General features: G+C 33.7%; 1 protein-coding gene across 2 annotated transcripts; it reads right to left on the reverse strand.

Annotated features, from left to right (window-relative positions):
• Positions 1-8,406: 8,406 nt before the first annotated feature.
• On the reverse strand, positions 8,407-14,704 carry LOC107790004 (nitrate regulatory gene2 protein). 2 transcript variants are annotated; one of them, XM_016611889.2, is made up of 5 exons: positions 14,530-14,704; positions 12,330-13,586; positions 11,513-11,724; positions 10,818-11,041; positions 8,407-9,337 (listed from the first exon to the last, which is right to left on the reverse strand). In XM_016611889.2, exons 2-5 carry the CDS (start codon positions 13,462-13,464, stop codon positions 8,608-8,610), a joined length of 2,301 nt encoding a protein of 766 aa, XP_016467375.1. In that variant the 5' UTR covers positions 13,465-13,586; positions 14,530-14,704; the 3' UTR covers positions 8,407-8,607. The 2 variants fall into 2 exon arrangements, with proteins under 2 accessions (XP_016467375.1, XP_016467377.1); XM_016611891.2 differs by having other exon boundaries at positions 14,410-14,544.
• Positions 14,705-15,113: the final 409 nt, after the last annotated feature.

Below are 15,113 nucleotides of genomic sequence, written 5' to 3' on the forward strand. Positions count from 1 at the left end.
AAGTTGTAGTAATATCAGATATTAAAATTTTCCTTTATTTATAGTCTCAATATAACCAATCGCTTTTGCGAATACTCTAGAAACTCAATAAGTTTCTTTGAGACTTACTACAACATAATGCCTTATTGATAATTAATTTTATTCCTCCAAAATAGTAATAATTGGCTCTTTCAGAGCTCTCAATTAATTTGGTACTACCACATATTCATCAACATCCATATGTTGAATATCTCTTTTAAAGAGAAAGTTATACCATTATGGTCATGGTCAAAATTATATGCAAGATTTGTTTCTTGCGTTACTATTATCCTTTAATAAACACATTACCAAAATATTTTGGCGTAGAATAGGTATGTGACCAATGACCATTCATACCATAATAATGACATTATTTTCTTATATCATATCAAACCTCCTTCTAGAGGTGAGTGTGGTATATACCACTAGCACACTCATATTCTTCCAAAAATGAATATGTATTCATAAATCACATGTTGTCACATTCACATCATGAATGGACCATAATCATATATATGTGCTTTATAAAATCTCATGTCAAATCGATGATAAATGTTACTTTCACATAGTGAAGGATTATTTTGAGAATACTTATTATTCTCATTACCACAATGATGATGATTATAATTTCGTCTATTGCCACGTTCACATCCATTGATACATTCATGGTAATAATTTTGTCTTCTTTTAGACGTATCTATCACATTCTTTTTAAAAGAATGAGAATGAAGCAAATTCAATGGGACATGTTTTCACTTCTTGTGCTCACAATCATGCATGAATTTGATCATGGCAAGACATAGGAATTTTATCACTTTTGGTGGTTATAATTTCTTACAAACTCTATTAGAGTTATAATCAAAATTTATTGTCTTTGCTTGTATTTAAAATCAAATTATAGAATTTCAAGAATTCAAAAGAGAAAAATAAAGTAAAATACTTACTTTAAATTCAGAATTTAATCATGAAGGAAGTTCATGGAACAATTGGCAATCATTATGCTCAATCCCAAAGCTTCTACTTAATTGGTTAGAGTCTCGTGCTGATAATGTGTTATAAAACGATAAAAGAAGAAGAAAAATATTGCATAGAAAGAGAAAGAGGGAATTCTTATTGAAGGGATCAATTACAATAGAATAAAACTCTCTATTTATAGAAAAAATGTGACTTAGCCACCAAGTAAAAAACTCTAAAATCTCTCTAAAATATAGACATTCACCATAAATAAAATACTATTTATAACAAAATTCGAATTAATCGAGTTATTAAGTGTCGGATAGTAAGTGATTAAATAAACAAAACATAGACATATGAAAGTATGAATTTGAGAACATAAAAGCTCTTTATGTCTTAACATCCAATATAATTGGTAACGTATAAATTAGTTTTTTCCCAGTATAAATTAGGTAATTAAATAAATTTCTTTTATCATTATTGATCAAAGTTCAGTTCATTTGATCGTTTTATCTTGAAAAACATGAATTTTTCTTATAAAAAGTTTTATACTTTGTATCTTTAACCAGATTTTATTAATTTTACTCATTCTCCATTTCTCCTTTTGAAATAACTTACGGTAAAATAAAATAAAAATCGACAATAATGTTATATGATAAAATTGTAAACTTGAACAAAAATATAACCCAACTTTTACTTTTATTATATAATCTATCACTATCCTCCAAGAGGTCGTTTGGTTTGAATACAGCTTATGCCGGGATAAGTTATGTTGTGATTAGTTATACTGAGATTAGTTATCCTAATATTATTTTTTATCCATTGTTTGTTATGTTGTATTAAAAATGACAATTGCAAAATTTTTAAGAATAAGATATAAGTTATCCCGATACTAATTTTAATCCCGGGATAACTTATACCCGATTTGCTAACCAAACAAATTATTAAATTGTATTAAATTTTTATACCAGTACTATACCTTCTTATACCTCATCCCAAACGACCCCTAAATGGGAATAACCAGGCAACCCATGATCAACATGTCTGCCTGGCATATGGATAATTTTGAATTTTTACAATTTTATGCATTCAAGATATTGTACTTACTAGCTTTATTACTTGTACAGTAAATTTGCTGGAAGTATGGGGTCCACCTCAACTTTCCATGTGGGACCCTGCTGTTTCATTGACACACTAAAGACCCTCTTTCATTGACACACAAAGTAGTCCAACCCTATGTTTATTTTATCGATTGGCTATTGCATATTTGTATCTTTCTATTTTTCACCTTCAATATTTCGTACAAAGATTTCATTCTTTTACAAAAATATTCAAAAGAAATCATACGAAATAAAACAAAACTAAATTTAATACTCGATTGTTTTACGCGCGTACATCTTACCTTTTAGATTAAAGGACTAGACTTCTGCTATGGATTTATCTTCTCTCTTATGAATATTTATTAATTGGAGTAACAAAAAAGTAACAAAAAAAAAAATCAAGGTGGTAAGTTCAAAATTCAAAGTTTAAGAAAATATGGTAGCAGTAAAATATTTTGATTTTTTTCCATGGGCCAATAAGTGATAGTACTTTTATGCTGTTAACCTCATAAATTTCACACAAAGAATATACTTTAATTTGATATGTATTAACTTAAATTGAATAGTTAATATTTGTACAAATAATTAGTTGGACTCATGTGCTCTCAAAAGCTCTCTTTTTAAACATAAACTTCTTCCCATCAAAGGATTATTTTCCCTATAAAGTAGCAGTGCAGTAGTATGAAATTTCATAATAAAGCTAAAATCGTAGATAAATTTTGCTTTGGAAAATTAAAACAGCATTAGTCATGTTTCCCCAAATCTATGTTGATCTAATAAATGACCTACGGAGTATAATGAGTAATTTGACTATAATTTAAAGCATAACTTAATCAAATAAATCTTATAATACATGTTTTATATGATTTTCTTACCAAAAATTCAAAACGACATCTATTTTATACATGAGGTAATATGAGGTAATATTAAATGTGAACCTAATTGTCGTTGTGTTAGATAACTTGACATTGCAACAAAAGAAGATTGTAAATGCTTTTAAGTTAAATGAAAATTTTATAACTCCTGCTAATTTGCACAACATGATCATGAAACAAATTCCTTTCAAACTTTAATTTTCAAAATAGGTGGGACCAATAAAATTATGATTTTTAACGACTTTAGGTGATTTAAAAATAACTTTAGTATATTTGGGAGATGAACTAGATCTAACTCTATCATACACATTTTTATGACTTCTATTTTTAGGTAATAGTGTTATTGGGCCCATGCACAACATGGGCTATCCCTTACCAGTGTATGTAAGAAAAATGAAACTATTGATCATGTCCTACCGTAGAGATTTAACTTAAGTATATGTTGTAAAATATTGTAAAGTTGATGGCTAAAAATTAAATCTGCAAGATTAATACTTTAGGTTGTGTGCTTCTATTGCTCTAAAAAGGGGGAAGTATACAAATACCCTTTCTTAGGCTACTATTTGAGGATTAACCAATATTTATTTTGTCATAAAAATTTAAATAAAAATTTTAATTTCAGAATTTTGTACCATAAAAAATTTAAGTGAAAAATTAAAATTCAGGACATATTGAATAATTTCTAAATAACAGTCTTATAGAATGGTTACTCGGTGTTATTTTATTTTATTTTATTTTAAAAATAGCCCGGTGCATAAGATATGCCGAGTTGACATTTCTCCTTATTTATATGCACCCAAGTGTTCGGGTGCACATGTGCTTGTATTGCTCTATTATCGAAAAATATCTTATCCATTCTACCCGAAGGGATAAGAGAGCCTTATTTCCCTTTCTAAATATCATCTCTTTCTATTTTTGCATTTGTTTAGCAGAAAAGAAGGAGAAATGTTTGAACACATAACAGCAAGTGAAATAGCAGGATTTGGAGTGGGTGCTTTTCTACTTGGCGCCACTGTTTATGCTCCCAAAATTGATTCATTCATCTCTGCCTCTCAGCGTAGGTATATATGCAATATGTTTCTATCATATTACACTTGTTTTTCCTTTTTGAGTTTTCTATCATTTGCCTTTTCTTTTTGGTATGGTCTTTATCCATTAGAGAAACGATAGGAATACAATTATTATCCTTATTAAGGAATTATAGTTCATAGCTCTTTTATATTATCAAGAATCCAGCTGCTTTTGTTTATAGTCCATAGTGCGTCTTAAATCTTTTACTATAAAAAAGGGTGTAATTAAATTATATGCTGCATTTTTTTTTTCTATGAGCAGCTCACTAGGGATGTGTAAAAGATGTGGAGATTTGAGACTGATAGCATGTTCAAGCTGCAAGGGATCTGGTGTCATTAAAGGAGGACCATTCAATTTCATTCAGTTGGAGAATAAATCAAAAATAGGATCCTCTTTTTGTACTAAATGTCGAGCTAGAGGACATTTTCAATGTCCCGAGTGTTCTAACAAACTCAGTCAGGCTTGATATAAAGTTATCTCCATGTGATCGATCTATAAGTTACGGGTTCTAGTCGTGGAATTAACCTTTGATACTTGTGTTAAGTTAGGCTGCTTATATTATACCCTTGGGGTACGGCCTTTTTTCGGACCCTACGTGAATGCGAGATGTTTTGTGAACCAGGCTACCCTTTAGTCTTGATATACTTTGGATTATGTAATCTTATATACGATTAGTTGTTGATGCTTCTGTAATGGAATCTGTCATATTTTGATCATTAGACAAAAGTTGTACAATCAGTTTGAATGATGGAAAGAATTTTACCTCATGTTGTATGCTTACAAGATAATTGCTGTTGAGTTTTGGAACGGTTATCTACTATGAGATGACATTACAGTTTGTCATGATAATTCTGATATTCTGAAGCCATATTAGGGATAAGGCATTGCTGCAATTACTTATTTAAGAGTTAAAGCAACTAAAACCAGCAGCTTATGATGAACAAAACATTTGGGTTTCTTGATTCATGGAAAAATTGAAGGGGAGCATTGGAGTAACGGTCAACTTGTATCTGTCACGCAGAGACGGACCAAGAATTTAAAACTTATGGGTTCAATATTCTAATTCTTTTTAAGTTACTGAGTTCAAATTAATAATTTGTGCATAATTCAATAATTTTTTAAGGCAAATACAAGGTTTGGACAAAACTTACTGTATTCAGCCGAACCCGTATCCGAAGGGCTGGCTCCGCGCCTAAGGTCACGGGTTCAAGCATTGGAATCACCCGTTGATGCTTGCATCAGGGTAGAATGCCTACATCACACTTCCTTGGGATGCGACCCTTCCCTGGGCGTGAACGCGAAATGCTTTATGCATCAGACTGCCTTTCTTGCATCAAGGTAGGTTGCCTACGTCACACTACCTTTGGGTGCGGCCCTCTCCGGACCCTAGGTGAACGCGGGATATTTTGTGCACCAGACTATCTTTTTTGATTCATGGAAAAATTATGCAGGGATTAGAATGTAGCTTTTGTAATACAATCATTAATAATCACTGGATTATTGTATTTATCATCAGATCTGTGGTTCTCTTTATATTAGAATCTGGATGTACAGAGTATTGAATTCGACATAAAATAACGTAGAGAAACCAAACATCGGACCAATAATGCAGAGTTTTGTCTCATTAGATTATCTCCTTAATTATATATTGAATACGAACTAATGGCCAATTAACACGTCTTTGCTTAAGGAAAACAGGTATAGATCATTGATTGATTTGTCTCATTAGATTATCTGGTTACAAGTTAGTTGAGTCGTAGTTCATTGTATTAAGTTATCGAGCTGTACTCTTTGATTACTTAATACTTTGGAATAGTTATAGTCGTGGTACTATTTTGGGTTGGTTTTGGGTCTTAGATTGCAATAGTTATAATCTAAACTTCCTTTTCGACTCATTTGTTTTAGTGGAGTATGAGTTAACGGATGGTTACCCATCGTTTTATAATGCATTCTATTGTATTGTACTGTACCGTTTTATAAATACAATATTTGGATGGATTATATTATTTGCTGTTTGGTTTGACTGTATCGTACTGTACTGTAACTAGGGGTGTTCATGGTTCGGTTTGGTTCGGTTTTTCTCTAAAAAGAAACCAAACCAACTAAGTCGGTTCTTCAAATATTGAAACCAAACCAAACCAATTAAGTCGGTTTTTTATCGATTCGGTTTTTGTCGGTTTTTCGATTTTTTCGGTTATTTATCAGGTTTTTTTCTTAAATATGAGACATACACTACCAAACACATATTTCGGAGACTACATTTTCAACGTAACACTATCAAACCAATTGCTCTTTGAGAAATCTATCATTTACCAAAATATATTGATGATAATTGAATCAACTAGCGATGAATAATTTAAGTACTCAATTAAAAATCGATTATTTTTAACATGAAATAAATTCTTGTACTTAGCAAAAGAAAATTACAATCAAACTAGAATGTAAAGGCAAAGAATTAGATTATTATAATAGCAAAAAACTAGACTAAAAATATAAACGACTAATATGTACCATAAAATTTTAGAAACTTTATATAAAAATATACATATATATAGGTATAATAATAAATTTAAATACCTACTTCTATAGTCGGTTTGGTTCGATTTTTTCGGTTATTTTTTTATTAAAACCAAAACCAAACCAAATTTGATCGGTTTTTAAAATTCAAAACCAAAACCAAACCAAACCTAAAAAGTATTGATTTTTTTGGTCAGTTTGGTTCGGTTTTCGATTTGGTTCGATTTTCTCGTGAACTAGGTTCAGTCAAATAAATAGATGGATCGCCCTTTCCTGTCCTGGAAGTTGATCCCCGTTGCCCAAAACCAACAAAGGTTCTAAGAGTCAAGTAAATGGTGGGACCTCCTTCCGGGAACTCCGATTAACTTATCTTATTGAGCCTCTCTCCTAGGGTTGGTTTTCTCATCTGATCCTAAATCATTCAACAACCTGAGTGTTGTAGCTCTCTTGTTCTTGGCTGCTAGACGAGGAGCTGGGTAGAGAGATAATAGATCCTCCCCCTAGGATGGTAGCGTATGAACATCCCTAACTGTAACTGATAAGTTTACTAAAATACCCTCAATGATTTAAATATTAAAATTATCATGAATTACACATAAAATAATTTAAGAAAATCCCTTTCTACTAATTTATCACCAAATATGTCTTTAACTATCATTAGAAAAAAAATAAAGAACTATGATAAGAAAGAAACGAGAATTGGCAGAACAATGAATTTAAAGTAATTAGAATTGGAGTTAAAATCACATTAGAAGAAAAATTGAAACAAAAAGAAGGCAAAACTTATATCTTTTATGTTGGAGTTGGAAGCGGCAGAAGTTCCGGAAAAAAAGGGGACTAAGACAAAGTATGTTTATAGGTTTGAGATTTGAGTTAAAATAAAAAAAAGGTAAATGGTAAAATAGAATTATAGAGTAATAAGTTAGGATATAATTGAAAAGCAAAATAGGAAACAATCTCACCACACTAAATTGGTTTGTTTAAAAAAAAGAGACTTTTCATTGTTCCGAAATAATGGATTTAACAATACAATACAACCAATTTTAATGAAACGATCAAAACAAATATTTTTTTGAGATAACAATACAATACAATACAATGGGTAATAACCATCCAAACAAGCTGATCATATGAGTAGGTCGTGATTTTTGTACCTTTTGAGTCGGATTACGTTTTACGTTAAATCTTGTGTTCTTTATTTATCAATCTTTACATTACTACGTACATAACTAAAGAACCAAGGCCAATAGGCAAATTCTAGGAAGCACTCAAATTAACAAATAATGAGAAAGGAGGCTTGCTTTAGGAGATATCAAATACTTTTAACAAAAGATAAGGCTTAAACAAGTAATTTGTGTCAAATAGAATGGAATAAGCCGAATACTTGCTTGGCTAGTTGTCACTCTTCTTTGGCAACTCTAACTATCGAAGTGAAAGACTAAAATAAATTGAAATTCATTAATCTGATAGATTGATGAAAATCCTTGATCCAAATTTTCTTTATATGTGTGTGTGGAATTTAATAGATATTACTACTAGTCTGGACAAAAAAGTTGTTAATTTAAGCGAGTTTATAATAAGTTATTCTTTTCAACATATTGTGTGAATTCGTATATTGAAAGCACTTTGAGTGTTTTTTCTCTGGTTTGGTTAAGAAGCAAGCAAATTTAGTTGCTTATTGCTTAGCAAAAGAGTCTTGAAATTATGGTAGTTCTTTCTATCGGGAGTATGGTCCTAATTTAATTGTAAGATTGTTGGTTGCTCATTCGGTTTTATATAACTTTTTGTTTGAGTTCAAAAAAAGGAGCATTTTTAGTGCAAGATTGAAGGTTTACTTAGATATGAATGGGATTGGAACGAAACTTGAAAAGTTGGTATAGATTTAAATCTACAGCTATTTATAATAGATAAAAGAAAGCTACTTTCACTTTCTATTCCTTCTGTGATCTGCATAATCAGAAGCTCAGATTGAATACAAATATATATTAAGGCACCTCTATATGACTTAAATTGCTCAAATATGTAATTTACATGGCATTCCTTCCTACCTAACCTAATGTTTTAACATAAAATTACGCCGCATTTTGGTTCAAATGCTGTTGTGGCTGCTTGGTATTCTCATAGTTCTTTAGCAAATCAGCATATCCATCAGCTGAAGCTACGGCAAACTCTGTCAGTGAGCTCACAGCAACTGACATTCCGGCACATAGCACTCGAATGGCAACCTCTGCCATCTTTTCTGCTGTCATTGTTTCCTCGTCATGTTGCCCAGCTTCCACAACCTCCATACTCCCAAAAGATTCCGTGCCAAAACTCTTTGACCCACCAGGAGTCCGGCGGGAATCTTCCTTTAGTTGTTGTGCATAGAGTGAGCCTACTCCTGCTGCAAAAAAATCTAGTCCTTCAAGTACTGTTGCCTCCCGGATGGAGTCCAATAATCTGGACCATTGGATGCAAATGCTGAATATTGGTGGAGCTCCCGTGGAACGAGGAGGAGACAAGGGTGATTTTGATGTGTCAGAATCTGAACGAGTACATCGTAAAAGCCAGCCTGCTAAAGCATGCAAGTATGATCGTTGAGAAACGATCCATGACTCGAAACAGGCTCTCCAGTTTCTCAGCTCCATCTCAAGGTTAGCAGCAGAACGGGCTAGCCTATGAGCCTCAGAAGGTGACATGACCGTGTACTTCCTCATGCCGGACTTCTTCGAAGGTGTTCCAGCGAGTAAGAGCTTGGCTTCATCTAGAGTATGCTTCTGCATTTGGTGGCACTCCGCCATAACCTTCCACATTCTTCCTAACCTGTTGTTGCCATCAACGGGCTATGTTGTAAGTCTTTCGTACACTAGAGCAAATACCAGTTTATGATCGATAGCAGAAGGAACCCAATTTTGATCTTCGAATTACAAATCCGATATTTTAGAAACTAATTGATAATAAGGTTTAGCTCCAAATCATAATTGTCTGAAAAAACCAAATTGAGAACTGTGGGAACATCTTTTCAATTTAAATAGAAACCAAGGGAAAAGACTCTCTGAAGCTCTAAATATGCAAGAAACTCAAGACTTTTGGAATCCATCTGGTAAATTTGATATTTAGGGAACTTTGATGTGAAAGATATCTAATAAGAATTGTAAACAACTACAGTAGCAGACATAAAAGCAACTAAAAATCAATTAGGTGGAGCTCTTTTGTTGTTGCGTTGTCTTATACTGAGAAACTGACAATAATGATCTATGATGGTAACAATTTGTTGACCGGCCATGTTGTATGGGGCTGAGTGTTGGGCAACCAAGAATTCCCATACCCAGAAGATGAAAGTGGCAGAAATGAGGATGTTGAGATGGATGTGCGGGCACATTAGGCTGGATAAGATTAGGAATGTAGATATTCGGGAGAAGGTGGGCGTGACTCCCATGGACGACAAGATGCGGGAAGCGAGGCTTAGATGGTTCGGGCACGTGTGGAGGAGAAGCATAGATGCCCCGGTTAGGAGGTGTGAGACGTTAGCATTGGCAGGTACGAGGAGAGGTAGAGGACGACCTAAGAAGTATTGGGGTGAGGTGATCAGGCAAGACATGGCGCGACTTCAGATCTCCGAGGACATGGCTCTGGATAGGAAGGGGTGGAGGTCGAGCATTAGGGTTGTAGATTAGGGTTATTCCGGTGGGGAGGGTTGTTCCGGGGGCGGGGCTGGCCTGTTGTTGTTTCGCTGTGGGTTGTTAGTGGTTTATGTAGTTTCCTCACTATTTTCTATGGTAGTATTGTTGTTTATAGTTATTGCTTTTACATCTATTTTTCTATTTTTTACGATGCTGTTAATATTTTTCATCTTCTATTGTTGTCAATGACCTATTGTCTATTATTTATTTTTCTTCTTCTTGAGCCAAGGGTCTTTCGGAAACAGCCTCTCTACCCCTCTGGGGGTAGGGGTAAGGTCTGCATATACTCTACCCTCCCCAGACCCCACTTGTGTGATTATACTGGGTTGTTGTTGTTGTTGATGGTAACAATTTGTTGAACAATGTAAACTGTCTTTAGAAGCTCCATAAGTTTCTTTATTTTTTTCTTTGATAAGTCTATTACCTAATTCTTGCATTAAAGAACCTTTTCAAGTTTTTCCAAATAAAAATCTTTTTGTAACATATATATAATATACATACGTGCATATGCATGTACATATGGTGCCAGCTTTAACAACAAAATAATCGTAGCATTGGAATGAGTTGACAAGTATAGATATAGCTGAAGAACCTTAGTAACAGGGATATCAGATACATACCCTTGCACTAATTCTAAGAGCTGAGGCTGCAATTCTTCATCCCTTAAAGTTTCAATCCTTCTTGAAATAGATTCAACAGAGTGGATTGAGACCTTTATCTGAGTATCCAGATTCCTAATGGCTGTTCTTGTTTTATCCAAAGACGACGGATCTGCTCCATTGACATCTTGATTTCTGAGTTGTGCCAGCTTTTTCTCATACGCTAGCCGGACACGCTCACCTGCCTGTTGGACATTACAACAGTAAATGACTGATCCCCACAATTAACATCTTAGGTTAACAGGACAATGTTACTTAAGAAAAACATGTTTGGGAGGTCAGATAAACTAACATGTTAAAAGAAATTTTAAACCAAAATTTCGTTTAAGTGATCATACATGCATGTCTTGCATTTTCCTGTTATTTCTGGAATGAACACTGATAATTATTCTCCTTGCAAAAGGGTATATTTGAATTCACTTTCTTTCCAACAGGTTGAAGTAAAGGTAATTCATGCACCCATTCACTTCATTCATACATGCATTTCTTGTGGTTCCTGTTATTTCTAGAATGAACAACGATAATTATTCTTCTTGCTCAGGAGTCATATTTGAATTCTTCTCTTTCTAACAGGTTAAGAGACTCATCCTATTTTTAAACAGAAACTAGTTGAAAGTGATTTATATCTTTAATTTTTTTTAGCAGCAAAAGCATACCCTGACTTCATCATATAGTTTTTTCTCCCAAGCATATAATCTGTCCAAGGTTGATTGATGACTGCTTGAGAACATGTTGGATTCATCAGACACATCACTACTGCTCTGATAACCCTCATCTCTTAAAGTTGAAGGATCAATCAAAAATCTTGACGAGGATGATCTTGATGACCCTGAGCGAAATAGAGCTACAGGATTCAACATTTTCATGGCTGCAAACAAAATTATGCTGATTAGCATTCAAACGTCAATACTTCATAACTTTGACCAAAAAATATGTAGTAGTCCTTTGAATGAGGAATCTAGAGGTGTTAGGATTAATTGACGACAATCAGAAATAATAAGCATGAGCTTAATTCTTCTAAAAGGAAAAACAGGCACCGCTTCTGAAGAACATTGAGCTTCAAAGTGAAAGAAAATTCTTCCTTTTAGATTGTTCATGCATAAAGAAACTCAGTGTCTTCTCTTACAATGCAATGGTAATACTGTTCTGTTGAATTTTGCACATTTCTCCTGAAATATATCAGTTAGTTTTGGCAAGAGACCTCAAAGAAAATCCAGATCTAGAAGCCATAAAACTAGCCTTTTCATGCTACTTGGAACATGCAGGGACATAACTCTTTGAAAATTAAACATGCTACAATAATATGACTGTTGTTTCACTGCATTGATATATTTTGTCATATGTGGCACCACGCCATCAATAAATAATCTTTCTTCATACATCCTCCTCATTGTCCTATTTGACTTACGGTGCACAGTCACGACGAATAAGAAAATCGGATAAATGCTGTAAACATTTTATGAAAAACCTTACGTGACAGGTCATTCGATTGCAATGAGTACTGAGCTCTGATAGCCTCTAACACAGCTGACACCTCTTTAGCAGAACTACAAGCAATCATAAACTGACTTTCAAGTTCCTTAATAACTTCTGACATGCTTGTAGGCCTTCTATTAACATAAACAGTAAATCCAGGTGTTTCCTCTTTTGCTTCAGGATCGGCAACTGCTGTCTCTTTATTGCTGAGTTGGCCTACATTCTGTGCCTTTGCGACTGTTGTGGTTTGGTTGGGTTTAGATAGTAAATCATGAATATGGGGAACATTTTCGTGTTCATCATCCATTTCTTCCTCATCGCTATCATCATCATCATCGTCGTCGACATCTTCCACCACAACTTCATCTTTATCAAAATTGTGACGGATTTTGGTCCTCTCCTCTTTCACATCCTCTCCATGATCGGTCTCTTCTACCTCCGTTTCCTCTTCTAATTCAGGAATTCCTTCTTGCTCTCTAACTAGCCTTAGCCCATCATTGTCATTGTCGAGAATTGTCTGCTCAATACTGTTTCTCATAGGATAACCATAATAATCTAATGAAGAAAATGGGTTCCAGAAAAAATCCCATTGTGATGTTTGTGGCGAAGGGGGAGGAAAGTTAGGTCTATTGTTGGGGGAATGCTGAAAAAACGAAGAGTTCATTGGTGAGGATTGCATAGAAAAGAAACTATCCATCCCATATTGATGAACTGGGGAGTAAGCCTGAATTCTGACTGTTTCGGGTGACTGAGGTCTTTCTTCAACAGAAACAGCAGGGTTCCCACCTGACCTAAGATAATTTATTTTTATAGAGGATTTGGTTTTGGGTTCAGACTTCAACGGTGTTATGGAAAAGGATTTTGGTTCTATGGAGATGAAACCTGGACTTACTTTCTTAATAGGAGTAAAGGGTGGTGGAGTTTTAAACGAATCCAATAAAAACTCGCGAGGCTCATCGACGTCAACATAATCTTTAAGGGCTGCAGAAATTCTTTCCATGGCAAGAACATAAGCCATATGTCCAGAAGCAAATCGCAATCTCTGTTCCACTGCTTGTTTAATGAACTTCTTTCGATCTTTACAAAGTTGAACGGCCTCTTCATCATCCAACTTGGATGAAGAACATCCCATTTCTCTCAAATTTAGATTTATCTCTCTCTATTACTCTAAGAATTCTTCAGGCTTGAATCAAAAGACGAAAGTAGATCAAGTCGTCTTAATATGGTCACCAGGTTCATATGGAAACCAGCAAACTGTTCAAAATGAGAAAGTGATTTTCAGAAAGCTTCATTCTCAGAGAGAATCATAAGATATATAACCAACAAGAAAAGAAACAAAACAGCAAACTATTCTATGCATATATTATTGGAAATAATGTTAGATTTAGGTTCTTTGCCTTGTTTATAAGCCATTCGAAAAGAGAAAACTTGAACACACTTGTCAATATCTGGTTTACAGGAATTGAAATGCTTTCTCCCCAAGTGATCAAAAATCATTTCAAGTAGTGTTGAACCTAAGAATTTTTTTCCAAATAAGTATTAACTGTTACTATGATTAGAGCTTAAGAGAAAACAGATTGTAACTCAATGTAGCAATTTTACCTTACTTTTCTGTTTGAAAAGGCAATTATAATTATCAGTAGATCATTCACGAAAAATAAGAGCAAATTTAGCAAATAATTTGTGCTTACTACTCAATAAGCCGGTAAAGCTGATTAAGCAACAAAAGAAAACTCAAGATTAAATAATGAAAATCCTCTAGAGAAGCTTGTAATACTAACCACACTTTACCAATAAATTGTAAGAGCTAAATATTATGTTTGCAATGCACCCTTTAGGCATCAAAATTGAGATAAAACATAAAAGGTCATAAGCAAAAATAGCAATTGGTTTCAGTATATTCAGCTAATAAATTACACACACAAAAAAAGGATCCATTTTAATATTTCCAGGTTAATTAGCTGCAACAGTCAGCAACAAACAATACCCCAGAAATGTTCGCATTTCCTAAAATCAAACATGAACAGAAAAAAGCTACTAAAATCCGCAAAAAAGAAGGAAAAAAAACGAAGCTCACACGAAAAAACTGGACTTGCTTTCAGGTTTTCTTCATTTCCTGAAATATCCTTCTACCAAACAAATAAACTGAATATAATAGAAGACAAAAACGGAAATTGTAGTGATATTAAGGCCGTACCTGGTAAAATTGAAGATGAGAATAATGTGAAGTAAAATTAAGATACAGATGAACCCAACTGGAGTTTGATCAGTGGGAAGTGTGTGACTGTGTGAGAGAGAAAGAGATAGAGAGACGTTGAGAGAGAGAAAGCAACGGTCAAAACAGATTTAAAGAGAAGAAAAGCAAAGCCCATAAAAGAAGAACAAAAAGCAAAGAATATGGTGAGGTTTGCGAATACGACGCTTTTTAACTTTCTACCCTTCATGTTCTGTTTATTTACGGAAGTGCCACTCCCTTATCTTACTATTCATATGATTTTTGACACTTTGTGTTTTTACTTCTTTATTCGTGGGTCATAATATCTGTATGATTTGCTGTGTGATATGACCTCTGTTCTAACTTTCCTTCAATTTTATTTTAGGGTTTTTTGAAATGTTTTATAAAATAAATATGTGTATAGAACTATAGATCATTGTAGTTTGAGGAGCTAGACTTTAGGTTATTTGGGTGGAACTCACCTGTTTTGATCGAACCTTTATTTGTCGTAAAAAAAATTCAATGAATACATAAAAATATTAATTTAGAATTTATTAACTTAATTT

This window comes from Nicotiana tabacum, chromosome 2 (genome assembly GCF_000715075.1).
Source record: "Nicotiana tabacum cultivar K326 chromosome 2, ASM71507v2, whole genome shotgun sequence".
In the NCBI taxonomy this organism is placed as follows: Eukaryota; Viridiplantae; Streptophyta; class Magnoliopsida; order Solanales; family Solanaceae; genus Nicotiana; species Nicotiana tabacum.

What these genes read in the sequence shown, in the direction of transcription:
- LOC107790004 (XM_016611889.2), bottom strand. Translation starts at nt 13,464, where the DNA reads ATGGGATGTTCTTCATCCAAGTTGGATGATGAAGAGGCCGTTCAACTT. An exon ending in GCAATCGAATGACCTGTCAC is followed by an intron (nt 11,725 to 12,329) that starts GTAAGGTTTTTC and finishes TTTTGTTTGCAG; the next exon opens with CCATGAAAATGTTGAATCCT. An exon ending in CTCTTAGAATTAGTGCAAGG is followed by an intron (nt 9,338 to 10,817) that starts GTATGTATCTGA and finishes TGGCAACAACAG; the next exon opens with GTTAGGAAGAATGTGGAAGG.